The 27,133-nt window shown below is 56.2% G+C and overlaps 1 protein-coding gene across 1 annotated transcript in view; it reads left to right on the forward strand.

Moving 5' to 3' along the window:
- The window catches only part of CYTH4 (cytohesin 4), a 32,990-nt gene extending 10,040 nt beyond the window's left edge, over window positions 1-22,950 (forward strand). The window contains exons 2-13 of the mRNA XM_008975032.5: window positions 179-261; window positions 2,266-2,330; window positions 3,647-3,713; window positions 5,213-5,331; window positions 6,875-6,955; window positions 8,555-8,667; window positions 10,891-11,039; window positions 16,818-16,929; window positions 18,582-18,658; window positions 19,050-19,121; window positions 19,614-19,768; window positions 21,036-22,950. Of these exons, the coding sequence (XP_008973280.1) occupies window positions 179-261; window positions 2,266-2,330; window positions 3,647-3,713; window positions 5,213-5,331; window positions 6,875-6,955; window positions 8,555-8,667; window positions 10,891-11,039; window positions 16,818-16,929; window positions 18,582-18,658; window positions 19,050-19,121; window positions 19,614-19,768; window positions 21,036-21,108 (1,166 nt within the window). The 3' untranslated portion in view covers window positions 21,109-22,950. The remainder of the gene's footprint in view (window positions 1-178; window positions 262-2,265; window positions 2,331-3,646; window positions 3,714-5,212; window positions 5,332-6,874; window positions 6,956-8,554; window positions 8,668-10,890; window positions 11,040-16,817; window positions 16,930-18,581; window positions 18,659-19,049; window positions 19,122-19,613; window positions 19,769-21,035) is intronic.
- Window positions 22,951-27,133: the final 4,183 nt, after the last annotated feature.

The raw sequence follows: 27,133 nt of genomic DNA on the forward strand, positions 1-27,133 counted from the left end.
AGGGGAGGGAGCAGGGGCTGCTTTAGACAGGGCAGTCAGGGGAGGCATCCTGGAGGAGGTGGGCCTCTGTGAATAGGGCAAGTCCTGGGTTTCCGGAGGGAAGGGGGCCCTGCAGAAGTGAGGGCAAGTGGGTGTGGCTGGAGCCAAGTGATGGGGAAGGCCGGTTGTCTCTCTGTAGAGCCCGCGGAGCTGAGCAGCGGGGAGACGGAAGAGTTACAGAGGATCAAGTGGCACCGAAAGCAGCTCCTGGAGGACATCCAGGTGAGTGCACACTTGTGTCCACACACGTGTCCATGCCCACACACACCACGCTGCAGGCGCTCATAAGCAGACACTCCTGCACGCTTGTACGCACCCCACCAGCTCCTGACCCAGCCTGGTCAACAGACAGTGTGGCCAACTCTGGCCCATATCAGCCTCCGCCCCAGCCCCAGGAGCAGGGAGAACAACAAGACTGCAGACACCCCGAGACCCAGGGAGAACTGGGAGAGCCGGGGAGGGAGGCAGCGATCCAATTAGGCGCCCACCGTGTGCCGATCCCCATCCTGGCCTTTACTCGCTTTGTCACAGGGCAGGCTCTGACCCCTGTGGTGAAGCTTCAGCCAGGTCTCACCCCTGCAGAGTGTAGACCACCTGGTCAAGATAACTCCCAGTATGTGCCCTGCACTTACCACTTCACCAATCAGACTCAGACGTCAGCTCATCTAGGTCAGCAGCTTCTGAGACAGGCTGGGTTCTGTTCCTGGAACGTGCCTTGCTCAGCACTGCCCCTGGGCCTTTGCACTCGCAGTCCCCTCTCCCTGGGCTGCAGTGGCTGTGCCCACCCCCACTCCCATGCACATAAACTTAGGATTTCAGTGAGGAAATGAAGGCACAAAATTATTCACTCAGCTGCTGTTTCATTGAGCACCTACTATATGCCGGGCTTTCTCTACCTTGCTCTGATGGTGTTCTGCATAGTCATTCCAATTACCCTATGACCACCCATGATCCCAGCCCCACCAGACTGTGCCCTCCATGAACACAGAGCCGAGGTCTGTCTTGCCCACCACCGCATCCCCAGCCCGCTGGGTGCAGCATTAATAGGTGCTCAGTTAATACTTGCGAATGAATCCCCATTGTATTTGTGGGGCAACCACTCAGTGGCTCTGCCAAGATGGCATGAACAGGAGCTGACAGGGCTCAGACACAGGCTCTCAAGTCCCATGCTGGCTCTGAGTCTCAGGACAAGTCCCTGGAACCAGCCCCTCACCAGCACCCTGCAGATCCCGGGGAGAAAGGGGCTGGGTGCCTAATGGGGGTGCCGGCCAGAGGCTCATGCTGCTGTCCTTCAGGGGGTGCTGGTGGTTGGCAGGGGGAGGTGTTCGGGGGTCCCCTCTGCCACTGGGTGCCTCCTGCAGGGTCAAGATGAAATGGGCTTGGGGTCGAGTTGGGGGAAGCACAGGTTTGGAGTCAGACTGTGGGCGTGTCATGTCATCTCTCTACGCCTCAGTGTCCTCTTCTGTAAAGTCCAGGGGAATTGCAAAGTCCCTGGAAGGAGGGCCTAGGCTGCCTGTGCGTGGTGTCCCCATAGTACCTGGCAGGCACATAGCGGGCACTTAGTCAAGGGTGAGCAACATAGTAAATGGAGGAAAGCCAGAGAGAAGCTGAGGAAGCAGTAGGGAGCCATGGGAGGGGTTTGAGCAGGGGAAGGGCAGGCTCCATGCAGTGCTCCAGAAAGACACCAGCCGGGAGAGGCAGGCAGGGTGGAGGCGGGCAGGGTGGAGGTGGGCTGGGGGAGGTGGGCAGGGTGGAGGCGGGCGGGGGGGTGCAGGCAGGGTGGAGGTGGGCAGGGTGGAGGCGGGCAGGGTGGAGGCGGGCAGGGTGGAGGCGGGCTGGGGGAGGTGGGCAGTGGGGAGGCCGGCTTGTCAGGTAGGCTCGGCTAGAGTGCAGGAGACTTCATGGCTGCAGAGAGGAGAGATGGAAAGGTTGGAAAAAGGATGGGCAAGGGATGGGGGCTTGGGGAATCCCACTCCCCAAGACAAGTGGAGGCATGGGTGCAGACAGAGGTGATAGTTTAGCATGCGACTTAGAAATTATGAGACATCCAGGGAGGGGACCTGTCCATGGAGGGTCCCTCAGACTGGGGACTCAGGACAGAGGTCAGGGAGAGGGGCCGGGTTTGAGAGTCGCGCCCAGGGGTAGGAGTGGTCATTGTGGTCTCAAACCCCCGGGGTTCTGGCCTCCACCCCTGACTCTCCCTGTCCTGCCCCTGCCACCCCACAGAAGCTGAAGGATGAGATCGCAGATGTGTTTGCCCAAATCGACTGCTTCGAGAGTGCGGAGGAGAGGTGAGGGGCTTGGGTGAGAACCCCCAGAAGCTGCCATGGTTGCTTCCCAAGGATATCATACACCTTGAATGAGCAGGGGCCACTCCCAGCCCCCTGGGCCTGGTGAAATCAGGGATTGGCCAGGGAGAAGGAGGCAGCAACGAGACCGGAACAGGGTGGCCCCAGCCCCATCCTGGGTCTGGTCCCTGCTCCCAGGCTGACCCTCTCTTGAGAGACACTGCATCCTCCCCTCCCCCAACCCAAAGTCTCTCCTGACCCACTGTGGTCCAGCCCTGACTGATCACTGGCCACATCCACCCTGGGATGGGCGGGGAGAAGGGAAGCTCAGCCCCAAGGGCAAGGACAAGGAAGCCCAGGGCCCCAGGAGGACAGGAGCCTGGCCCTACCCCACCCCACTCACCACTAACCCGGGGCCGGCCACGCCCACCGCCTCTCTGGAAAACTCCCACTATTTTGTGATCTGGGACAGATCCTGTCCCTCTCTGGGTCTCAGTTTCCCCATCTGTGCAACAAGAAGGTTGGTTGCTACACAGTCTCCTAGGGCCCCAGGGCACTGACTCTGACACACGATGTCCTGGGAATTTTCCATCCTGCGCCTGCCACTCCTTAGGTCTCCACCTGTCCAGCCTCCTCCCCTCCCCCACCACACACATGCACACACACACACGCATGCACACACACACAAGCATGCACACACACACACACGCATGCACACACACACACAAGCATGCACACACACACAAGCATGCACACACACACACAAGCATGCACACACACGAGTGGCCATTTCTCCAGCTCCCCTGTTCCAGCCACAACAATAACAACATAACACACCTACGCCTCCCTGTTTTAGGTGCTTTAACCTCTCAACAATGCTGGGAGGCAGGTGGTGGTGTCACCTCCATTTTATAGATGAGGAACCTGAGGCCCAGAGAGAGGAAGTGACTCGCCCAAAGCAGCCCGGCTCAGATTCGCATCCAGGAGCCTGGCTCCAGCACCTGCGCACTCAGCCCTCGTCCCCTCCCCCGGTTTCTTGCACAGGGCCCCTCCACCTTCTCCCACACGGCAGCTCCGGGGTCCTGAAAGCTGCTAAATGTCCATGCTGGGCCCATCAGAGAAGTCAGCTGCAGAGCTCTGGGAGGAGCCAGGCCTTGCACTGCTCTCTCCCGCCCAGGTGGTTCCCATGCAGGACCTGGAGGCCACACTTGGAGGGCCCTAGAGGGGTATGGGCTCCTGCTGAGGCAAGGGTCCTTGGGGAGTGGAGAGGGTAATTCAGGGTCCTGGGGCAGCCTAAGCTGACGTCCTCATGTCCACAGCCGGATGGCCCAGAAGGAGAAGGAGCTGTGTATTGGGCGCAAGAAGTTCAACATGGACCCCGCCAAGGTAGGTGGCTGTGGAGGACCCGGGCCACAGGGTGTGGGGGCTGCATGGGAGCACCTGCCCGGTGTCCTCTCGCTCCCCTCGGCTGACACGACCCCTTTCCAGAGGAGGAAGCTGGGCCCAGCAGAGCTGAGCATCTTGTCCAGTGCCCCATGGCCAGGTGTGGCTGGGCGCCCTGTCTACTCCCAGGCATACACGCCCTGGGGCAGGAGGAGCCAGGAGCATGGAGGAGGCCACGGTGTCCATGCACTTGGCCTAGTCCCTTCCCCACTCTGGGCCTCCATTTCCTTCTCCATGAATGTGGCTTGGGACAGTGGAGCTCTTGGATCTGGGGCTTAGGCTCCAGAAGCATCTTCCAGCCCTGGGCTCAGGGAGGGCCAGTCCTGCGGTCCCACCACCCACCCCTCTGCTAGTAGGAGCAGCAGCTCAGGGCTGGGTTACCTCGATCCCCCACACCACTCCCAAGCCCGTGGCCTCACCCCACCAGGTGGCAGCTGGGCTTCCATCCTGAAAGGACGGAGACAGAAGGAAACCGCAGGCAGACACACCGAGGTGGGGTCAGGTGGCCAGCAGAGAGCACCAAGCTGGGGTCCCTGGAAATTTACCGCTCTGGCTTAGAAGGCTCCCTGTCCCCATCACAGGCCCAAAGTGTTATAACCATTCACCTCTCATGGCTACATACCCTTGGACTCCTGCTCCTACCCACAGAGACCCCCGCAGGCTCACACTCTCACCCCATCCAGCACCCAGGGGTGTCCTCTGCATCCTCTGCCTGTCACTGGGCCCTCGTGGCCTGCGCCCAACTTCCAGCAGTGGAACACAGAGGAATCTTCATGGAGAGCCAGAGACCAACCCCTCCAACTCCTAAAACTAGGATGACAAACTCTGAGTGCCTTGGTGGTGAGGAGAGATGCCTGTGATATTGTCAAATCCGAAAAACAGATTTAAATGTGACAGGCATGGTCTGAGCCCATTTTCACATAGAAAGGGAAGGAAGGTCACCACGATGGAAGCTGTCTGCCTCCGAGCGGTAGGGCCCGGGCAATTTCCTCCCCTTTGGATTGAGCTGGTTTTTTCTAACTTTTATACAATAGACATAGATTACTTGTGTGAAAGAATGAAATGCTATTTTTAAATAATATGAGTTTTAGGGGAACAAAAGAAATGGCTGAATCATTGAATCTCAGAATCGCAAATTCCTAGAATCACTGAAGCATATAATCAAAGAATGTCAGACTGAGGGGGACCCTGGGGAGTACCTGGCATGAACCTGGTTCATGGCAGGAAAGCTGACTTTCTTTGCATGCCTCCAGTGATGGGGAACTCATCACCTCCCAAAGGCAGCTCCTATGAAAGAGGGGTCAAAACTTCCCAGAACAGACTGTGCCAACACCAGAATGCCAGGCTCCAGGATTCTGGCCATGGAAGCTCCTTCCTCCCTTCCCCCTCCCAGGCCTGCTTCCATGCAGCAGCTGCTCACGGCTTCTGTGTACCCCCTCCAGGGTATCCAGTATTTCATTGAGCACAAGCTGCTGACCCCTGACATCCAGGACATTGCACGGTTCCTGTATAAAGGCGAGGGCCTCAACAAGACAGCCATTGGTACCTACCTGGGGGAGAGGTAAGAACGAGTGGAGCCTTAGCGAGGCAGGAAATGAAGGTGTGCAGGTGTGTACAGGTGTGTGGATGTGCAGGTGAGAGGATGAATTATGTCAGCAAAGTCATCACTCCTAGTGCTTGAGGGGCTCATGGATCATCCCCTCCAGATTCTGAGTCAAAGCCTGACTGCCTTCATTCACTTAGTCATTTATTCAACAAATAAATGTTGCTCAGGGTCTACTGTGTTCCAGGCACCATCCTAAGCCCTGGGTGTACACCAGTGAATAAGACAGACAAAACTCTTGTCCTCAGGAAGTCCATGCTAGTGGGAGAGACAGGTCTCAATAGATGTAAAATATGTTAGAGAATGATAAGCTCTGTGGAATACAAATCAAGCAGGGAAGGGAAGTCAGAAATGCTGGGGACCGGCCAGGCTCGGGGCTCATGCCTGTAATCCCAGCACTTTGGGAGGCCGAGGCGGGCAGATCACGAGGTCAGGAGTTCGAGATCAGCCTATCCAACATGGTGAAACCCCGTCTCTACTAAAAATACAAAAATTAGCCGGATGTGGTGGCGGGTGCCTGTAGTCCCAGTTACTCAGGAGGCTGAAGCAGGGGAATCGCTTGAGCCTGGGAGTCAGAGGTTGCAGTGAGCCAAGATCACGCCATTGCACTCCAGCCTGGGCAACAGATTGAGAACAAGACTCCGTCTCAAAAAAAAAAAAAAAAAGAAAAGAAAAGAAAGAAAGAAAGACATGCTGGGGACCATAGGTTGGGGGCTGTGATTTAGAATAGCGTGGACAGGAAGGGTCTCATGGAGAAGGTGACATTTGACCAAAACGTAAAAGAGGTGAGGGCATGAGCAGTACAGACATCTGGGGGAGGAGCGGTCCAGGAGTAGCAAGTGAAAAGGCCCTGGGGTCAGAAACAGGCTCAAGAATCTAGACTGGACGGGAGGAGAGAGGAAGGATGTAGTGGGCGGGGAGGTGGGGATCTGTGGGAGCGCTCTGGGCAAAGGACTGGTCTGAGGGGTGGGCGAGTGGATAGGGGTGAAGCTGGACCAGAGAGTCAACAGCCCTCTCCCCAGCTCCCAAGGACACCCCTCCCTCCCGCGGTGAGCAGGGGATGCAGATGGTGAGAAGGGCACCTTCCTGCTTCGGGAGCTGGGGAGAGGGAGGAGATGGGGGAGGTCAGCTTCTCTCCCTTGTACAGATGAGGAAGCTGGGGCTGGGAAGGTCAAGTGGCTTCTGCGAGGTCACCAGGTGGGAAGTTACAGGAAATGAGGAAGGCCTGGACTGAGGGCAGGCCGCTCCAAAGCCAGGGCTCCCCTCCCAGGCCAGACCAGCGCTGGTGAGCCGTGAAGGTGTGTGTTCCTGCATGGGAGGACAAGGGTGTGCCCTCGGGGTGTGATATGGGTGGGACAGATGTGAACACACCAGATGGCAGCTGGACCCCAGAAGGACAGATGTCTCTGTCCTCTCCCTCCCCCACCTCAACCCCCTCCAGGAGGTGGGTGCCAGCAAGTATCCAAGTGTGTCCCACCCTCCCTTCCGCCCCCTCCCCCAGGGATCCCATCAACCTGCAGGTCCTCCAGGCCTTCGTGGACTGCCACGAGTTCGCCAACCTCAACCTCGTCCAGGCCCTCAGGTAAGTAGTCCTGGGGCAGGGTCCCGGCCCTCAAGGGTGGCACAGCCCCAGTGGCTGGGGGTGTTGCGATCCACATAGCTGACAGCACAAACAAAGGGTTGGGAGCAAAGAAGAGGAGGCAAGGAACAAGAATGACTTCATGATAGTACTGCCTCACAGAGCTGAGCTGGACCGCCTGAGAAAGGGCCTAGTTCCTTGCAAATAGCAAATACTGCCTTCTTAGTTAGAATTCTATCACGCCCATATTTAATCATTCTAATCATTATTACTTTATTATGGTCATTCTCCTACTTTTTGGATTAGTGCATGTTTTATTTATTTTATAAGACTGCTTAGCATGTATTCCAATTATTATGACTTATTAGCTTCTAATTAGGGTACTGTTTTTGGTACTCATTTTTACAACTGCAGAGGCAGTCCAATTATCAGTTTGAAGCACAAACTCTGGAGCCAGACTATACAGTTCAAATCCCAGCTCTGCTGCTCACCCCCGTGTGACCTTAAGCAAGCCATACACATGCACAAAATACAAAAATTAGCCGGGCGTGGTGGCGGGCGCCTGTAATCCCAGCTACTCGGGAGGCTGAGGCAGGAGAATCACCTGAACCTGGGAGGTGGAGGTTGTAGTGAGACAAGATCACACCACTGCACTCCAGCCTGGGCAACAGAGTGAGGCTCTGTCTCACAAAAAAATAAATAAACCTTCCTGTGCCCCAGTTTCCTCATCCGTAGAATGGGGATAATAATAGTACCAACTTCACAGGGTTGTGAAGACTAAATGGGAAAGTGTTTAAAACTGGTCCACAGTGAGTGCTTAGTAAGTCTTGATGCTGCTTGAAAACTCAGATTCCGAGAAGGAGCATCTGATCTGGGCTTTGGAGGGTGAGTAGGAGTTCACAATACAGAGAAGGAAGAAGCCACCACCATCCAGTGTTCTCTAACTCCCAGCTCTTTAAGGGAGAGGGGTAGGTGACTTGGGAGTCTCCCATATTCATTATTTCATTCATTCATTCACATATTCATTCATTCATTCACTTATTTACTGAGCCGTTGCTAGGTGCCCAGGACTGTGTGAAGCCCAGGAGGAGAAGTGAGAGATACAGGCCCAGTTCTCACCTTCAGAGAACTTAGCTTGAAGCTGTCGAAACCACCAACTTCCAGAGCTAGAGGGAAGTCAAGTTTCCAAGAAAGGGAGCCCTAGCAAGGCGAAACCCCTGCCCCACCTCTTCCCCAACTAGGTCCCACAGCCAGATCTCAGGGCCCAAAGGCCAGGTGCGGGGAGCCACAGACCCCGGGGCCGGCAGAGGCCGTCCCCCTTTCCAGCTGAGGCAGACTGGGCTGTAGTCAGTGCTGGGATTCAGACCTGCAGAGCGGGGCGTGTGCTTAGTTCCGTATTCTGCAAGAAAAGGCATTTCTTGGCTACCTCCCGCGTGCTTGCCCTCCCTGGTGCCCATCCCACTTCCCCGTCAGCCCAGATGACAGTTGCAGATTCCCCCATTTACAGGATACAGAGACTAAACCTGGGAGAGGCAGGGCAGCTTGTCTGGGGCCCGCGAGAGCCCACCCACTCCACTGCCCGTGGCCCCGTTTCTCCCCCAGGCAGTTCCTGTGGAGCTTCCGGCTGCCGGGCGAGGCCCAGAAGATAGACCGGATGATGGAGGCCTTTGCCACTCGATACTGCCTCTGTAACCCAGGCGTCTTCCAGTCCACAGGTGCCAGGAGGGGAGTGGGACCCAGGGCTCCGGGACCCCTTCAGCATTGCCAGGCATAGATTTCACAGACCCCCTCAGGTTTCCCCCAGGTACCCAGACCCTGGCAGCCCAGACCCCTTCACGAGCCCTCACTGAGCACTGACTTCATTGCTGCTGGGTGCTTGTCTGACAGAGCTGCCTTGAGACACAGTTCTTAGGAGAGCAGGCAGGAGATGATGGCACAGGATGCTAAGGCTAAGGCAGCAGCACCCCTTTCTGAGGGCAGGAGTAAGGGAATCAGCATGTCCAAGATGGCTTCTCAGAGGCGGTGAGGTCTGAATGGGGTTTTGAAGGATGAATAGGAGTTTTCCAGGAGGTTAAGGGGAGAAAGGGCCTTTTTGGCAGGAGTTTCAGTTGGAACAAAGGCCCAGAAGCATGAAACGGCCTGGGCAGGGTGTAGGGGGCAAAAGGGGCATAGAAGGAGATACATAAAGGTCAGTCCTCCATAGCCCTCTCTCCCAGGGCTAACCCAATGCCCATGTGAGGACATCCAGAGGACAGGGTGGGCGAGGGACCATCCTGGCCTCTTCTCTGGATCTGGTTGTCATAACAACAATAACCAACCCTGTATATTGAGTAATCCCTATGCGCTGAGTGCTTTACACAGGCAAAGTCACTCAATCCTTCTTTTTTTTTTTTTTTTTTTTTGAGAGAGAGAGTCTGTCTCTGTCACCCAGGCTGGAGTGCAATGGCGTGATCTCAGCTCACTGCAACCTCCACCTCCCAGGTTCATGCAATTCTCCTGCCTCAGCCTCCCAAGTAGCTGAGATTACAGGCGCCCACCACCATGCCTGGCTAATTTTTTGTATTTTTAGTAGAGATGGGGTTTCACCATGTTGGACAGGCTGGTCTTGAACTCCTGACCTCAGGTGATCCGCCCGCCTCGACCTCCCACAGTGCTGAGATTACAGGCGTGAGCCACCATGCCAAGCCAAAGTTACTCAATCCATACATCAACCGTTTGAGGTCAGTAGTCTTCTTATCCCTCACGCATGGAATACAGCTTCAGAGAGATAAAATGACTTGTCTGCGAGCACGCCGCCTCCCGGCTGTGTCCATGGACAAACCTTCCAGAACATTTGCCCTACTTTGTGGTTAGATCTTAATTTAGTGTTTGTTTGCTTGTTTATTATCTGTCACAAGTCTAAACGTCCTGCAAGGGCAGGGACCCTGTCAGACCCATCATCAGTGACTCCCAGGCCCACAGCACAGAGTATGTACTCAATAAATAGTTGTAGGTAGGAAAGAAGGCATCTTAAAGCACCAGATTTGAATCACGGTCCAATTACTTCTTAATTTTGTAATGTTGGGCATATAGCTTAACTTCCTGTGCCTCAGTTTCCTCATCTGTAAAATGGGAGTGATAACAAGACCTGCCTCATAGGATGGGCATGGGGATGTGAGAGCTTAGCACAGGGCAAGCACCAACAACGCTCGGTGCCACTGCTATCAGAGATGGAAACATTGATGTTCCAGAACAGGCAGTTACTTCAAAGATTAACCTCTGAATGTCAAGGATGGGGAAGCTGAAGGTCAGAGAGGTCAAGTACTTCCCAAGGTCAACCAGAGAGTTGAAGACACAGCTGAACTTCCCTGGCTCTGGATCCAGGGCCCAAATACTCGACAAAAGACCTCGCCAGAGTAGCAATTACCTCCCTCCCCAGCCATCAGCCCAGCCCTCCCTCCTGAGCGCTTGAAAGTCTGAATAATGGGAGAGGCACTGGGGCTCAGGAGGAACGCCAGCAAGATTACAGAGCAGCGGTGGCTCAGCCCTGAACAGTGCCGCTAACAATGAGTGTTCTTCTCCGAGTTCTGAGAGGGAGAGAACAGAGTGGGCAGGGGGCTGGAAGGGCTCTGCAGGGAGGACGTCCTGAGCCGTGGCTGAGCGAGAAGGAGGATTGAAGCGGAGAGGAGGGAAGGAAGGGCAGGCCTGGCAGGGGATCCAGCAGGAGCGTAAGCGCGGAGGTAGGAAGGGGCTCAGAAAAAGAGGCTGAGGTTAGTTTAAGAGGGGGTGGGGATCAGCAAGAGTGGGAGGGGAGAGGAGGCTGGGCCTCAAAGCCCAAGCCAGGAGGACAAGGTGGACCTTCGGGGCCTTGCAATGGCAGTTCTGGGCCCTGGAAGGGGCCGGGACAGAGGCAGGGAGAGTGGCCAGGGCCAGAACTGTGACCACTGTCCCCTCCGCAGACACCTGCTACGTGTTGTCCTTCTCCATCATCATGCTCAACACCAGCCTCCACAATCCCAACGTCCGGGACAGGCCGCCTTTCGAGCGCTTCGTGTCCATGAACCGCGGCATCAACAATGGTAGCGACCTGCCCGAGGACCAGCTGCGGGTGAGAGAGGCGCAGCCCACCCAGCCCGGCCCCGGGGAATCCAGGAGGGACCTGTCCTTAGATGGATGGCCCGGGAGGGGCTCTTCTGAGATAGACAGCCCCCAGTGGGGACTCTGCTGATATGGCCCAGCCAGGCTGTGACTGTCTTGAGAGGCACCGTCACAAAGTGCATTGGTCCTGAAACCCGCCTGCCCAAAAGAGGCCCCCATCTTGAGAAGGATGTCCGAGATAGACCACCCAGGAGGTCCACCCAGATTTAAGCCTTTGGGGGACTCTAGGCAGCCATCTTTCACATCTTCCAAAAAGGGTACCTCACACAGCCCAGGTCTACTTCTTAGAATAGAGATTCTTAGACGCTCAGCGTGTCAGGCCTGAAAACCCTCAGACTCTGTTCTAAGCCCTCTGTCCTTTAGAGAGGAGGAAACTGAGGTCTTCCACAAGGCCCTACTTGAGCTGAGCTGGGCCCTACCAACCTCCAGTCACTTCCTCAAATAGCCTGCACCCCTGCCACACCATGCCAGGCTCTGTGCCCAGCATGGGGGCCCCAGGGATGAACCAACCACATATGCTGCCCTGACCAAGTTCAGGGTCTGGTGGGAGGACTGTACACATGTGAATTACAAGGCTGCATGATTCATGCAGTGCTGGCTGTGGGGATGGAGCTCTGGAGACGCAGATGTGCTGTCACTGCGGCTGTCATTGCTCTGGGGGCAGGGAAGGGTGCCATCCTGGAAGTCTCCACAGAGGAGGTGACTTCTGAACTGGGCCTTGAAGGTTACATGGGAGTGCTCCCAGAGGAGAAGCCGGGAAAGGACATTTCAAAAAGAAGAAGTGGCCAGAACGGAGGCGTGTCCTGGTTGGGAAAGGAGAGGTGTCCAGTGTGGCCGAGGTGTGGTATATATGCACAGTAGTGGGTGACAGGGTGGGGCCAGAGGGTCCAGGGCTTCCAGTGACAGCCTCAGGAGTTTGCCTGTTTCCTATGGGCCACAGGGAGCCAGGGGGTATTCATAAGAACAGGAAGGAGAGATTCAGAGCCTGGCTTAGGAAAAATGAATGGACAAGTTCACTTCAAGGACTGGAGATGCCCCAGAGCCCCCTGAGCTTCAATCCCCTCCATGGTCAGAGCCCAGCAGGGAGGGGCAGAGGGGGCGCGAACACCACGGTCCCAGCTCAGCACTGAGTATACCTCCTGCCTCCAAGGCTGGGGTGGAGCCTGGATCTGGAATGATTCTGGTGCCCCTCGGTGTTTGAGAACTGCCTCACCCTTAACCCACCTCTTGCCTGGTCCCAAAAGGAGAAAGTACATCAGAGAGGAGCCACTCCGTAGCATGAGAGCTTGAGAGCTGGTTGGAGCTCAGGTCTACTCCCATCTTCCCCGTTTGCCTGCTAGGTGACCTTGGGCAATGACTCACTGGAGTTGAAGCCACTATCCCCTCTACCAGGAGAGTGGAGATAATAATACTTGCCACAGGGAGTAACTGTTTTAAATGTTACGGGCAGAGCCTGTGCCAGGTATATAATACCTGCCTCCTGCGTGGCTCCCCAGCTAAAGTAGGGCCTGTGGCCTAAGTCACTATTAAAAATAATTAATAATGAAAAAAGCCCCAGCATTTAGTAAAATGCCTGAAACATTTTAAACAGCATTTGAGCATTGGTGACTCATTTCATTTGGGGTCCTCGTGGTGCTATGCGGGCACACCTTGTCTGGCAGGGAATGAGTTAATTACCTCCCAGCACTGGTCCTGCCGCTCTCCCAGGTGCCACATTATTGCCTCTAGCTCCCAGTGAGCCCTCTTCAGCATCTCCCTCCTTAGCTGTTTTTCCCAATTCGAGCCTTTTGTTAATAACAATGCACTGCATTTGTATGGAACTTGTAAGTTTCTTCTCACCAGGCTTTGGGGTCTATTACCTCAATTTAGCTTCAAAATCTGCCCGGGAGGTTTAGGAAGCCCTTATTATCCTCTTTGGCAACCCAGAGAGGCAGACATAGACTAAGGGAAAGAACAGAGCGCTGGACTCAGAACCGCCTCCAGTCCCGGCTACCCCACTTTCTGGTTGTGTGACTTTAGGAAAGTGGCTTGACCTCTCTGAGCCCCAGTTCAGAGGATTAGTGCAGAAGTGTAAGGTATTCAGCCAAGTGCCTGGTGTAGTTGGAGTGGCTAATCAATCCTGAAGCTTCCCAGGTCAAAAAGAAACACACAGGCAGCTGCGTGGATGTGGGGATCCTCTTGCCTTCTGTCTGGGCCTCATTTTCCCCATATGTAAAGCAAGGATTCAGCTTTAAGCACCTTCAGATAGTCAAAGGTCAGCACTTTGCAGAAGGATTCTCCAGTTTGGGCCCATTAAGTGAGGAGGACATGTAATGCTTTTAAGTGGCCCAATTTGCAAAATTAAGTCTACACAGGTGTGACCCAAAGAGAGGTCACCTCAAGGGTACACAGACCATGAGGATGCGCAGCTGGGAAAGGCTGTGGAGAGGTGCACAGTGGTAGTCAAGGGACAGGAGGGTTGAGCCAACCTTGCTCTGGCCATCCAGATGGGGCAGGGGCAGAGTCCCCAAGAAGCTCAGGGTGAAGGCACAGTGAGTTCAGACTCACAGGGATGGGAGGTCAAATCCCAGCTCTGCCCTTATGTCTGTGTGACCTTGGACACGAGCCTCAGTTTCCTCATCTGCAAAGTGGGCTGATGATGCTGGCTTCATATTGTTTTCTGAGAAGCTGTCAGATGCCTGGTACTTGGCAGGCCTTGAGAAAAGCTAGGAGAGGAACCACCCACCCTGAGGGCTGTGGGAGGGGGAGCGAGGGTGGAGGAGGCACAGGAGATAAGGGGACAAAGAACTCCACTCTCCGGTGTTACAGTTGGAGAAACTGAGGCCCAGGCAGAGTAACAGTCTCCCAGTTCCAGGCATCTTCTGCCATAGGCAGCCCTGCACCTCCTGGGTCCTTGCTCAGGCCTCTCGGTCAGAATGGACTATGGATTGGACACAGTACTAAGTACTTTACGTTATTAAGTCATCCCGTCCCCAGTTTACAGCAGAGGACACTGAGCTCCATGAGAGGTAGCTGGCCAGAGGTCTCATAGTTTATGAGGAGTCCTGATTCAAACCCATGACTGACTTCAGCGCCTATCCCTCTGCAGAGGCCAGAAGCCAAGATTTGGGGATGGAGGACTTGGCTGTGCTTTCCAGCTACCAGTTACTTCCTAGCTAGGGGAATCTCAATTCATGTCACTGAAAAGATCAGAGATCGATCTGCCTTCAGAAATGCTGGCTTCAGGTTCAGCTAGATCCAGGTGCCCAGTGACATCACAGCCTGATCTAGTTGCCCCATCTCTCAGCAACCGCCTCCTCTGTGTTAATTTATCTCTTAAACCAGCTCTGCCCAGGTGTGGCAGAGATGGCCCGGCCTTCCCGTGACCTCACAGTCCTCCTCCTCAGCTGTTTCAGCTAAAGTCCCAGGATTAATGCTTATTGGCTGGCTTGGGCCTGAACTGAACTCCCTGAACTAAGGCTAGCAGGATGAAATGCTCTAATCAGCCAGATGTGAGTCATTCACCCACTCCTGGAGCCTGGGGCTGGGGACCTGTGGGTGTCAACCCTGCCAAGTGATCTGGACAGAACACAGAGGAGCAGAAACTCCCCAGAGGGAAACTGAGGAGGTGGGGGTGGAGGGACACAGAGCCAGCAGGGCCACCGGAAGGAGGCCCTTGCATTTCTGCACATCCACCCAGCCAGGAGAAGACAGCTAGGCCCAGGGGTTGCGGCAGTGCGTGCAAGGCGTTTTCTTGCAGGAGAGGCTGGTGTTTACAGGGGACAGGAAATGTGGGTGAACTCAGCCGTTTTCTTTGCAGGGGCAGAATGTACAGGCTGATACAGTGACCGCAGAAGCTGCTGGGTCCCCCTGTGGGTTTTGTGGCAGTCAAGACCCCCGTCTGCCCCCCTGCACAGCTCCTTGGGCTTCCAAATATTTGTCTGTGCTGACAGCTTTGTTGATGGGGCCTTCCTGTTTCAGGCGCTTGTTCAACCAGCCAGTGCCACCTGGGAATTCCCGGGGATGCACGTAGGGGCTTCCCAGAGAGAAACTGGTGCCTGCTCTTCCCCACCCACATAGCCCCACAGCCAGATTGAGCCCAGGGAAGCCACTCCCAGCCCACCCCTGACTCTGGACCCCTGAGCTCTGAGGTCAGAAAGGACCTTAAAGAACCAGCAAGCTCCATTTCTAAAACTTTGAGAGAGTCAAATGATACTTGTGAGAGTTTTCATTTAAAATCTCGCAGAAAGCATCTGAACAGAAACATCTGAGCAACAGCACACACAAACACAGCGAAAGGAAATGATTTCATCCTCTGAGATAACACTGCGCTTGCTTTGAATAAGCAGAAATGGACAGTTTAGAATGGTTCTCCAAACACTTGGCAATCTAGGCAGGTTGCTCATAGAACGCAATATTTCATGGCAGGAGATTCAAAGCACACAGGGGTGATCTGGCACCAGCGGCCACACCTTGCCCACAGGGAACTCGTAGACCTGGCTTACTTACCTCCAGTGACAAAGAGCTCATTATCCTACAGGGCTGCTCTCCCACGTCACCAGCTCTGACTGCCAGAAAGGCTTCCGTGGAGAACGGCAGTCTGCTTTCTGGGAACTCCCCAGACCCTACCCCGGCCCATCCAGCATAGGTCTGCTTAGGAGAGGGGCTTCTGAGAGCCACAGCCAGCATCCCACCCTGGGCTCTCCCTCAGCTGGGCCTCTCAACAGGAAGTGGCCTATCCTCCTCCCTGGTGGCTCCTCAGTGGCCCCTCAACTCAGGGACCTCTCTGCTGCTGCACCTAAGCAGGAGAGGACCCTCCTCCCATGGCTTTTGCCAAGGTTGCTGTGCCCCAGAGACAGAGACAGAAAGAGAATACGTGTGTTTGTGTGTGTCTGTGTCTGTGTGTGTAAGCATGCATGTGTGTGTGGGCATGCATGTATATATGTGTGCATGTATATTGTCAGTGTGCATGCATGTATGTGTAAGCGTGCATGTGTGTGAGTGTGCATGTATATAAGTGTGCATATACATGTGTAAGTGTGTATGTGTGTACATGTATGTGTGAGTGTGTGTATGTGTCTGAGTGTGCATGTGTGTAAGTGTGCATGTGTATACATGTATGTGTGAGCATGTATATGTGTATGTGTGTGCATGTATGTGTGCATAAGCATGCATGTATATGTATATGCATGTATATGTGTGCATATATGTGGGTGTGCTTGCATGTGTAAGTATGCATGTATGTGTGAGCATGCATGTGTGTGTGCACGTATGTGTGTGCACGCACATGTGTGCATGTATAAGCACACATGCATATAAGTGTGTGTGAACATGCATGTGTGTGCATGTATGTGAGCATGCATTTATATAAGTGTGCATACATGTGTGTGAACGTGCATACATGTGCATGTGTGTGAGTGTGCACGTGTGTGTGTAAGCATGTATGTTTGTATATATGTGTGTTTGAGGGGCTGACCCCTGCTTGCTCTGCCCTGCAGTAGCACAGAGGGAAGCATGACCGGGGTGGCGGGGTGGCGGGGTGGCAGGGTGGCAAGACCAGGCCCAGGCTGAATGGAGGGAACCAGGGAGGGGCTCACCAAGAAAAGCCCAGGGACCACGATAAACAGGTGAGGAAAGAGTATGCCTGCAGGTGAGTGACCTGCTCAAGGCCACACAGGCCAGGCCAGTCCTAGGCCTTGGACTCAGGTGGACTCACAGCCAGGTCTTTCTCTCCCTTGTCTTGGGGCAGAACCTCTTCGACAGCATCAAGAGTGAGCCATTCTCCATCCCTGAGGACGACGGCAATGACCTCACTCACACCTTCTTCAACCCAGACCGGGAGGGCTGGCTGCTTAAGCTAGGTGAGAGACCAACAGACACACGTCGTCGCACACACACATGCACGCGCGGGCACACATTGTTGCATGCACACTCCTGGACGCACAGGCCCCCAGCTGACACGAGGCTCACATGCATCCTGGGGGATGGAGTTGGACAGCCCCAGGTCTCCTGGCCCCCAGTGCAGCCGTCTGCCTGCCCCATCCATCCACCTGTCCCGAGAAGGAAGGGAGCCAGTGGTGGGGGCTGAGCTGTAAGCCGGGCGAGAGGCAGACAGACCCACTGACAAATGCTTCAGCTGCGGTTCTGTTTCTCTCTCCCCAGCGGAATGGGGAGGGAAGTCATAGCAGGAAGTACCATTTGTTCAGAACCTACTGAGCTCAGGCAAGGTGCTGGTCCACCCTACAGCCGAACAGTAAAGTCAGGGATCTGCCTGAGGCCACACAGCCAGCCAGGGGCAGATTTGAGGGCACAGAGGGTTAGGTGTCCCTAAAGGAGGGGAGGAAGGATGACAGGATGTGGCTTAGGGGGAGGCTCCCTTCAAGCTGACTGGGGGCAGGGAGGGCCTGCAGCCTGCAGAGAGCAGCTGGGGTGGGAGCTGCAGTAATAGTGGCTGTAGAGTCCAGCAGGGCAACCCCAGTGGCTGGCCGTCTGCCCCTGCCTCCCACACTCACTTCCGGAAGCCTCTCCAGCAGGGACAGCCCAGCCGGGGACAGTGCCTCCAGGGCAGGTGAGGACAGATGCCTCATGTTGAAGCAGGGGTCTCAACCTGGCTCACCTCCAGCAACATTGAGCCTCCAGCACCTCCTGTCTACCAAGCCCCGTGCCAGTCCTGCCCAGAACCCCCAGGAGCCCATGAGCCCTCTGACTCTCCATACCACACCCCAGTCCATCCTCCTCCAGAGCACTCGGCCGCCTGTCCTTCCCCAGTCACGTGCTGTCCCCCCTCGAGAAGCTCTATGTCATAAATCTTAACTCAGATGGGAGAGGGAGCCTCAGAGTCACATAGTCCTGGGCCCAAACCCCAGCTCCTCCACCCAAGTACTGATGGTCAGGTTCTTCAGCCTCAGTTTCTGTAGCTGTAAGATGGGGAGAATGATCTCTGAGAGGGTTAAATGTGCAGCAAAATGGCCAGGAGTTGGGCTCTGGGACTAGGACATTGGGGTTCGAATCCCAGCTCTGCTGCTGAACCGTGGGCAGGCGATTTTACCTCTCCATGACTGTTTCCTCATCTGTAAAATGGGGTTAACAATGGTCTCCTCTTCATATGTGGTTATGAGGATTAATAAGTAATATTTTTTGAAACCTCTAGAGCAAATGAAGGATGAAATGCTTAGCATAGTGCCAGGCAGGGACCAAGCTAAGGAATGAAGCAATGGATGGCGGTAGCCAGGAAGAGCAGGAACTGGCCATTCCTAGGACCATTCCTAGGACCTGATCACGGAGGCCACCCAAACGCCAGCTCAAGCAGCTCCAGGGAAGCCTGGGGATTACAGGAGCCACTAAGGTTCTTGTTTGAGAAAGGGATAGATGTTGGGGGGAGGTGTGGTGGACGAAGTTTAGGGCACTCAGCTGGGGGTCCAGGGGAAAGCATCCGAGGACCTGCCCTTCCCTGGAGGAGGTGTCAGTGGCCCAGGAGGAGGACTGAGCAGCTTGCTACATTGGCCTTGCGCAGGGGGCCGCGTGAAGACGTGGAAACGGCGCTGGTTCATCCTGACCGACAACTGCCTCTACTACTTCGAGTTCACCACTGTGAGCAGGGGTCTCCTGGGCCTTCCCCTGCCCCCGCCTCTCCCCGCACAACCCACTTCCCAACTCCCACTGAGCAGTCGACTCACACAGCTTTGGATCCTTTGAGATCATTCAGTTCCCCTCCATGCCCATTTTACAGATGGGGAAAACGGGTACACAGAGGAGGGCCGGGCCAAGGTCCTAGGCAGAGCCCAGGCTTAAAGCTGGGCCTCCTAACTTCCGACCAGAGGTCTTCACGTGCTGCTTCTAACTTCCGTCCCCCTATGACTGGACAGTCTCGGAATATGAGCACGCTCCTCTTTGAGTTTGGGGAACCCCACACGTTCACACCCTGCCTTGGGCCTCAGGGTTCCGCTTCCTGACCCTGACCTTCCTTCCCCTTTCCCTGTAGGACAAGGAGCCACGGGGAATTATACCTCTTGAGAACCTGTCGGTGCAGAAGGTGGACGACCCCAAGAAGCCAGTAGGTGTTCAGGTTGCGGGGCCCCGAGGCTGGAGCCACTGGGAAATTTCCTACACAGAATGTGGGGAGAGGGCCTGAGGCTGGGCTCTCCAGGAAGCCAGGCTGTGCCCCTTACACCTTCCCTGTGGCTCAGGGCTGCCTTCTCTCCCTCCTGGGGCCATGGACAGTGGGAAAAGGTCAATGTGGGTCCAAGGACGTGGTTGTCCCCTGTCGTCCCACACAGCCCGACTGGCTGGATGGCCCCGAGTAAGCTCCGCTCCATTCAGAACCTCAGTGAGCCCACATGTCACGTGGGGACTTTAGGGAGGATGGTGGATTCAGGAGCCTGGCACAGAGAGAGTGCTCAGTGTGGGAGCAGCAGCTCCTGCCCCTTCGCCTGTCGTAGGGCTGTCACGCTGATCAGGGACACTAGCGTCTGGGCTTCTCTGAGCCTCCTGGAGGGCCCACCCAGCCTCCCTCTCTTCCCACCCTTGCCTGGCCACCTCCCCACAGTTCTGCCTGGAGCTCTACAACCCTAGCTGCCGAGGCCAGAAAATCAAGGCCTGCAAGACCGATGGCGACGGCAGGGTGGTGGAGGGCAAGCACGAATCGTACCGCATCTCAGCCACCAGTGCCGAGGAACGTGACCAGTGGATCGAGTCCATCCGGTAAGGGGTGCCCAGGTCTGGGGACGGCTTCCCGTCACCTTCCAGAAGGCCCTGCTTCTTTTGGGTCTTGCTTCCTTATCTGTAAAGGAGGCTAACTCCAATCTCTCCCTCCTGTTTCTGGCTGGCAAACCCCTTCCACCCGTATTCCATGGGTACTTTCTGTGTGCCTGGCACCAGGCCAGGCCCCAGGACAGAGGGAAAGGAGAGACCACCTGCATGGGGTTGGTGGGAGAATAGAGCAAAGAGTTGCACATAAAGTTCTTGCCCCGCCCTTGCCTGGCACATGGTGAGTGCTCTTGTTGGCATCACTATCCAAAGTGGCCTGGGAAGGACCTGGCGGAGGTGGAGGGAAGGGCTTTCCAGATAAACTTCTAGGTAAAAGGACCCGGACCCGTGTGGGCAACCAGCAGGCGGCCTACCTGCACAGCATCCCGGAGTCCGAGTGAGGCTAAGCAGTGTGGGAGCTGAAACTGCTGAGCATGACAAAGCCACAGCCACCGTGGTGAAGAGCTTCGGTTTCTCCTGGGGCACTGGGGAGCCATAGACTCATAAATAGGGAGGGGTGGCTGGGTGAGGAAGGCCAAAGTGTAGGGACTGGTTCTGTGGTGCCACCAACAGGAGAGACATGAGGAAGATGCATCTGGTAAAGGGCAAGATGGCAAACCTGCTCAAGGCTTGACTCTGAGCCAGCCCAAGATATTGGCAAGGGTGAGGCCTGGTGGCCAGAGGAAGGCTGAAGTGGTTGCTGGGCAGGGGCTGTGTCCCGGGGACTTGCAGGGTCTTTTCCCCTGGGCCTTGTGAGCCTGTGAGGCTGCCAGGCAGACCCATTCTCACCTCCATCTTACACATGAGGAAACTGAGGCCCAGAGATGGAAGGGACCTGCCCAGGCCACAGAACCAGGGACAGAGCAGGGTCCAACAGGCAGGTCTGCCAGCTCCACCCCAAGCTCTTCCCATCACCTTCCGAAGGTCGCCAGTGGGAGCCTGGAGAGGGGCCCAGAGACATTTGGGAGTAGAATTCCCAAGGCTCTCAGCTCCTGATTGGAGGCCTCACCCACTCTGGCCCTGCCCATGGGACACTGGGTTAGGCTTACAAGTCTGGACTTACCCTGGCACAGCCTTTGTTGGGGCCATCTGGCCTTTCCCCCGTGGCAGAGCAGGCTGACACCTCCCTGGGAATCCCATGCCCCTGATACAAGCCCTGGGAGAGCAGACCCCCTTGACGGCCAGTCCAGCCCTGAAATCTCTCCTCCCACTCTCATTCTAGAGCCAGCATCACCCGTGTCCCCTTCTACGACCTGGTCTCTACTCGGAAGAAGAAGATTGCCAGCAAGCAGTGAGATTCCTGGAGGTGGCACTGGAGGTGGCACTGAGGGATGGTCACCCTGAGAGTCCCGTTGCCTGCAGCTCCTGGAGACCCACCTCCCACCCCAGTGCACTCTTTTGGGCCACAGACATCATTGCTGTTCCCCGTTACCTCGAGCTGACTCTAGAGGGGAAGGCAGAGCTCAGGAGGGTGGGTGGGAGCTGCAGTGGGCTCAGAGTCCAGCAATGAGGCCCCCTGGCCTGGGCACCCAGCTGCAGGCCCCTGCCCTACGTGCACTACAGGAAGGGGTGAGGAGAGCAGCCAGAGGAAAACCAGCCCCAGAATGCTACAACTTCTCTTCTCTCTGGACTTCGGTGTCCTCGGCTCTGAAGGCGCTCTCTGCACTCAGATGCTGTCAGCCCTCAATGTAGGAGGGGCCATGGGGTCCCTAAGTGATTCTTCTCCCTGGCAAGGCTCTTCCTTTTCAGGGATATCTCTGCCAACCCCTCCCCTGTCCTCGGGTTGGGCTTGGCCCTCTCTGCCTGAGAGAGCTCAGCACACACACAGCTCAGACCCACGGACAGGACCCCGGGACAGAACCCCGGGAGCACTGCCCTAGGAGCCCGGACCCCACGAGCTCAGTCCCAGCTCTGCCTCTGACTCGCTGTGTGCCCTCTGCCAAGTCATGCCCATTCTCTAGTTCTTGCAAAACTGCAGTGTTTGGACTAGAAACGTCTTGGCCCCTGCTAGCCCTGTGCTCCAGCTTCCAGCTGGAGATGGCAGCCCTTGTTTGCGGAGCCCAGGCTGACTCCGGATTCAACGTTGCTGGGGAGAGAAGAGCAGTATAGACTCCACCTTCCAGGATGTCCATTTCAGGGAGAGGAGCAGGTGGGACCCTCAAGAAAATGACGGAGAACATCCCAGACAGATGGGACTCAAGCAGGATGGGTGCTATATCCAAGAAGCCAAGAAGAGAGAGTTTCGTGCACTGTGGTTACCAGGAGGGCTGCCTGGAGGCAGTGGCTGAGCCAGAAAGTAACACAGAGCTCATGCTTGGAGAGATAGAGTCTTGGCCATGGCTTTCCTGCGAGACCACTGACGAGCAGTCCCATGGTGATAAAGGGCAGCCCGGCGGGTCCCAGCATCTCGAGACCCTCTGCAGAAGTATTATCAGAGTAGAGCTGACTTCCAGTACCCAGGCAGCCAGCTCTGTCTCCAGGGAGGCCTGGCCTGGAGGAGGAGTCCACTAACAGGAAACACGTCTCACCCCCTCACACAGGCCCAGGGGAGCCCCTGGAGGGAAATTCCTTGGCAGGGGAACAGGAAATGTGGTCGCCTCTGCCCCACTGCCAGCCTGAGTGGGCAAGGAAGCAGGTGGATCCCCCAGAAGGAAACGCAGCTCGCGAGGCACCTCTCCTCGTCCCCACCCACCCCCACATTTGCACACCTTCCACAGGGTCAGGATGGAGTAGCTGCCTTGCGAGGTGGTGAGACTCCTGTCTCTGGAGGTCTGCAAGCACTGGTAGCGATATTGCAGCAGACAAGGTCTGGGTTGGGCGTCAGCAGGAGGAGACCTTGTGGGACATCTGAGGACATCCGCAGATTCTTGTCAGCCTGTGAACTAGGCCCTGCCTCTGTCACCTCATTGGTCCATGAAGGAGCAGCCAGGGGTGGTGGAAGGAGCACTGGGCTAGGGGTCAGGGGTCAGAGATTCTGTCCTGCTCCTGGGATGCACTGGCTACTCCCTTAGTCTACTCCCTTTCCTTCTCTGGTCCTCGGCTTCCTCCATCATGGAGGAGATGGGATCATGGATTTTCTGGGCATAAGTGGCTGTTCTGGGAGTCATTCCAAAGAGAGAATAAAACTCTTGATCCAACTCGTGAGTGGGCTCTGTCCTCTCTGTGACTGCGGCTGCCACCTTGACCCCACCGGGCCCTCCACCTCCGTCCCTTTCCCAGTGGAGGGCAGGAGGGCCAGGCAGGGAGGCTGGTCACTCAGAGGGCCCTACGACCCCATCCCCAGAACACTGGCACAGGAGCCATCCCCAGGGGCTGGACAGCCAATGGGGCTTCCACAGAGCAGGTGCAGGCAAGCTGGTTCTGACAAGCCCAGGGAAAGGCAAAAGGACTTTCCAGCAGGCAATGCTGTCTAACAATAGAAAGAGCCGCTGCCAGTCAGGCGTGGTGGCTCACGCCTGTAATCCCAACACTCTGGGAGGCCGACGTGGGAGGATCACTTGAGGTCAGGAGTTCAAGACCAGCCTGGCCAACATGGTGAAATCCCGTCTCTATTAAAAATACAAAAATTAGCTGGGCGTGGTGGTGGGAGCCTGTAGTCCCAGCTACTCAGGAGGCTGAGGCAGGAGAATTGCTTGAACCTGGGAGGCGGAGGTGTCATTGAGCCCAGATGGCGCCACTGCACTCCAGCCTGGGTGACAGAGCAAGACTCCATCTCAAAAGAAAAAAAGAGCCAGGCGTGGTGGCTCACGCCTGTAATCCCAGCACTTTGGGAGGCTGAGGCAGGCAGATCACCTGAAGTTAGGAGTTCGAGACCAGGCTGGCCAACCTGGTGAGACCCCCCCATCTAAAAATACAAAAAATTAGCCAGGCGTGGTGGTGCATGCCTGTAATCCCAGCTACTTGGGAGGCTGAGGCAGGAAAATTGCTTGAATCTGGGAGGCAGAGGTTGCAGTAAGCCGAGATCATGCCACTGCACTCTAGCCTGGGCAACAGAGTGAGACTCTGTCTCAAAATAAAAAGAAAGGAAGGAAGGAAGGAGGGGGGAGGGAGAGAGAGAGACAGACAGACAGACAGACAGAGAGAGAGAAAAAGAGCCTGCTGCCACGGGAGGTGAGTAGAATGTTCCCCGTTGCTGGAGGAGTGCAAGCACTGCTGCTCCAAGGATCACTTGGTGGGTAACGGAGGAGCTTGAATTCAATAACCTTCATTTATTTGTACATCCCACAAATGTTTATGGAGCACCTACGGTGTGCCAGGCACTGTCCCAGACACTGGTACAACAAGGCCGAATCCCTGCCTGCATGGGGCTCACATCCCTGCAGTACTGAACACACGCTGTTCCAGAGGACGCAGAGCGGGCAGTGGAGGGCTGGGCTGGGCTGGGCTGGGCAGAGGGCAATCCGGGGAGGCTTCTCTGAGGAGGGTGCTCAAGTATTGGCAGCCAGGCCGGGGACAGGACACGCACCTGATAATGCAGTAAGCTCACTTCATGTCTGCCCCACACTGAACTGTGAGCTCCTTGTGGGCCAGACCGTGCACATACTCAGTGCCCAGCACACAATAGGTGCACAATAACTGCTAGTTCACCTGAAGTTAACTGATAAAAGGCCCTCTGGGTCTCAGCATCAGCAGGTGCAAATGTCCAGAGGCCTAGAGAGCTATGAGAACGTTGGTGCCTCCAGGAGATGCAGGAGTACCTGGAGAGGCCACATAACAAGCCAGGAGCATGGAGAGCTGGGGTCTGACTCACTGGCCCCCTGAGTCTCTCCAGGGCATGTCTGCTCACCTTCCTGCCATTCTGCCACTCCTCACTCTGGTCAGCAGGGGGCTCCCACCACACGTGGATAAGAGGTTTCAACGCTGCAGTCAGAATGGCTGGACTGGCTGCACAGGGCTGGACAGGGCTGGACAGGGCTGGACGGGGCTGGACGGGGCTGGACCTGGCTGGACGGGGCTGGACGGGGCTGGACCTGGCTGGACGGGGCTGGACTGGGCTGGACGGGGCTGGACGGGGCTGGACAGGGCTGACTGGCTGTCCCTTGCAGGGACGGGGTCTCTGTCTGGAGTAGAGCCCTGGCCTGGACATCCTAAAGGGGGAGGCATCTGGTCTATCAGGGCCCAAGGGCTCGAGCAGCCCAGTAGACACCCATGGACACAAACAAGCATGGGCCTCCCCGCCACTCGTGCTGGGCACAGTCACCCCTGCTGGGGCTGGCATTGGGCCTGGCACTGGGAGATTCGCCCACTCTTGCTTTCTGGCTGTGGGGCCCCGAACGAGTTGCTTACCCTCTCTGGTTGGAATTTTCCTCCCTGAGAGGTTGGGCCAGGTGAGTTCCATGATGCAAACCTTGAAGGGAGACTTCCACATGCAACAGGCACCGCTGCAACACAGCCCCTGCCCTGGAAGGGATGGCGGGGGAGGAAGATGAGCAGGTACCACGAAAGCCATTACTGTGTCAGGGCACGGGGCGGGGGGGTGACGCAGCCGTCAGAGCCACCCAGAGGGCCATGGTGAAGGCTCACCTCTACCCTGTGTCTTAAGCAGGTTTCCTAAGCTCTCTGAGCCTCAGGTTTCCCATCTATAAAATGGAAATAATTAAATATATGTAAAATGCTAACAACAGCGTTAGGCAGCTCCTGGGACGTTACATGCTACTATTATTATGATCACAAGGCAGACTGTGGGCATGCATTCATGGAGCTACAAAAACATGGAATTGGGGCCATTTGAGGGGGAAAGATTCATGTGGGCAGTGGGGTAGTGGGGGAGATCTGGGAAGACTTCTTGGAAGAGGTGTGCTCAGGAAAGATAAGCCAAGTGGAGGTCTGAGCCTTCCAGCCAGTGGGGCCAGTAGGAGACAGGACAAGGAGGGCAGGTCGAGGCAAGGTATTTCTGGAACTCCCCTGGGCCCCAAACACAAGCCCCAGTGAGTCAAAAGAATGCAAGGTTGAGGGAGGCTGGGTGCTGGCTGGGACTGAGCTGCGTGCACAGTGCAGGATCCTTGCAGCTCTGGGGCTGCAGCTTTGGCCGCATGAAGCTCTGAGGGGGCATTCAGTAATGTGGCTGCTGAACGGAGACATCGCAGCCTGAGGGAGGACTAGCTTGGCACCGAAGGCTCTGGGTTGGAATAGGCCAGGGCAGCAGGGCTTGGAGAAGGCAGAGTGGGCCCCTGCCAGGTACCTGGGGAGGAGGAGCCCCTCCATCTTGAAGCCTGGCACACAGAGCTGCCAGGGGACAGGAGATGGGGGCAGGCAGCCCGAGTCGAGTGGCAGGTGTGAAAGACCTGGAGAAATTGATTTATTAGGGACATAAAAGGAGCTAAATATGTTTGCCGGCTCAGTGATGACTCAGGCCTTCCCCAGGGGTCTGCAAGTGTGAGCATCAAAGACAGGCCTGCTCCCACCAGGACACTGCAGGCTCCAGACCCTCCTTCCCTTCAATGGGAGAACCACCTCCTACCCCAAGTGTCCTGAGAGCCTGGCCTCTGAGGGGCACCAGAGACCCAGCCACTCACTCCTGCATGCCTCCCAACTCTCCAGACTGCACCCAGAATGGCTGAAGAATGAAGCCGGAGAGTGACACACATCTGGGTCAAAATCCTGGCCTTGCCCCAAACTGCCATGTGATCCTGGCCCAGTGGGGACCCTCTCTGGACCATCCCCGTGAGCCAGCCCCACCTCCCTCCCTGTCTGGCAATGTTGTCCCATCCCTTTTGGCTTCTTCCTGACAGCACAGCCTCCTCTGCCCAAGATCCAACAACCACCCTCCAGGAGAAAAGCCAGACTCCACAGGGCCTCGTTGGGGAGAACATGCTCTTCCCGTGGTGGTTCCAGGCCGGGCGCTGGGCTCTGGAGAAACGTGGGCGAATCTGGTCTGCAGGCAGGGCCGGCGGAGGAGGATGAAGTGACCTCGCTATGGGGACAGCGTTGGGAGCGACGGTAAGGATGAGGGAAGAGGGGCTGTGGGGCCTGGGGAGACTGGAGCACGGAGCCCCCACACAGGAGTTTGGCACATTTGAGAAGCGGTGAATTCTTTGGTGGGCCTGGGGGAGGCCTGCCTAGAACAGCTGGACTTGGAATGCAACAGAAGCGGAGACACACTGGCCAGCCTGCGTGGGTGACTTTACCAGGACGGTGACGGGGAGCCAGGAAAGGGTTCAAAGCAGGAGAGAGACTCTGCTGGAGGCTGTCTGGGGATAGCCCCTAGGATCGACCACTCAAGGGATGGATTAAGGAGGCTAGGTGGGCCACAGGGGGCTGGAGGAGGTGAGGGAGGAACAGAGCGGTCGCTGGACAGGAGGAAAGAGGCTCGATGTGCCT

This window comes from Pan paniscus, chromosome 23 (genome assembly GCF_029289425.2).
Source record: "Pan paniscus chromosome 23, NHGRI_mPanPan1-v2.0_pri, whole genome shotgun sequence".
Lineage (NCBI taxonomy): Eukaryota > Metazoa > Chordata > Mammalia > Primates > Hominidae > Pan > Pan paniscus.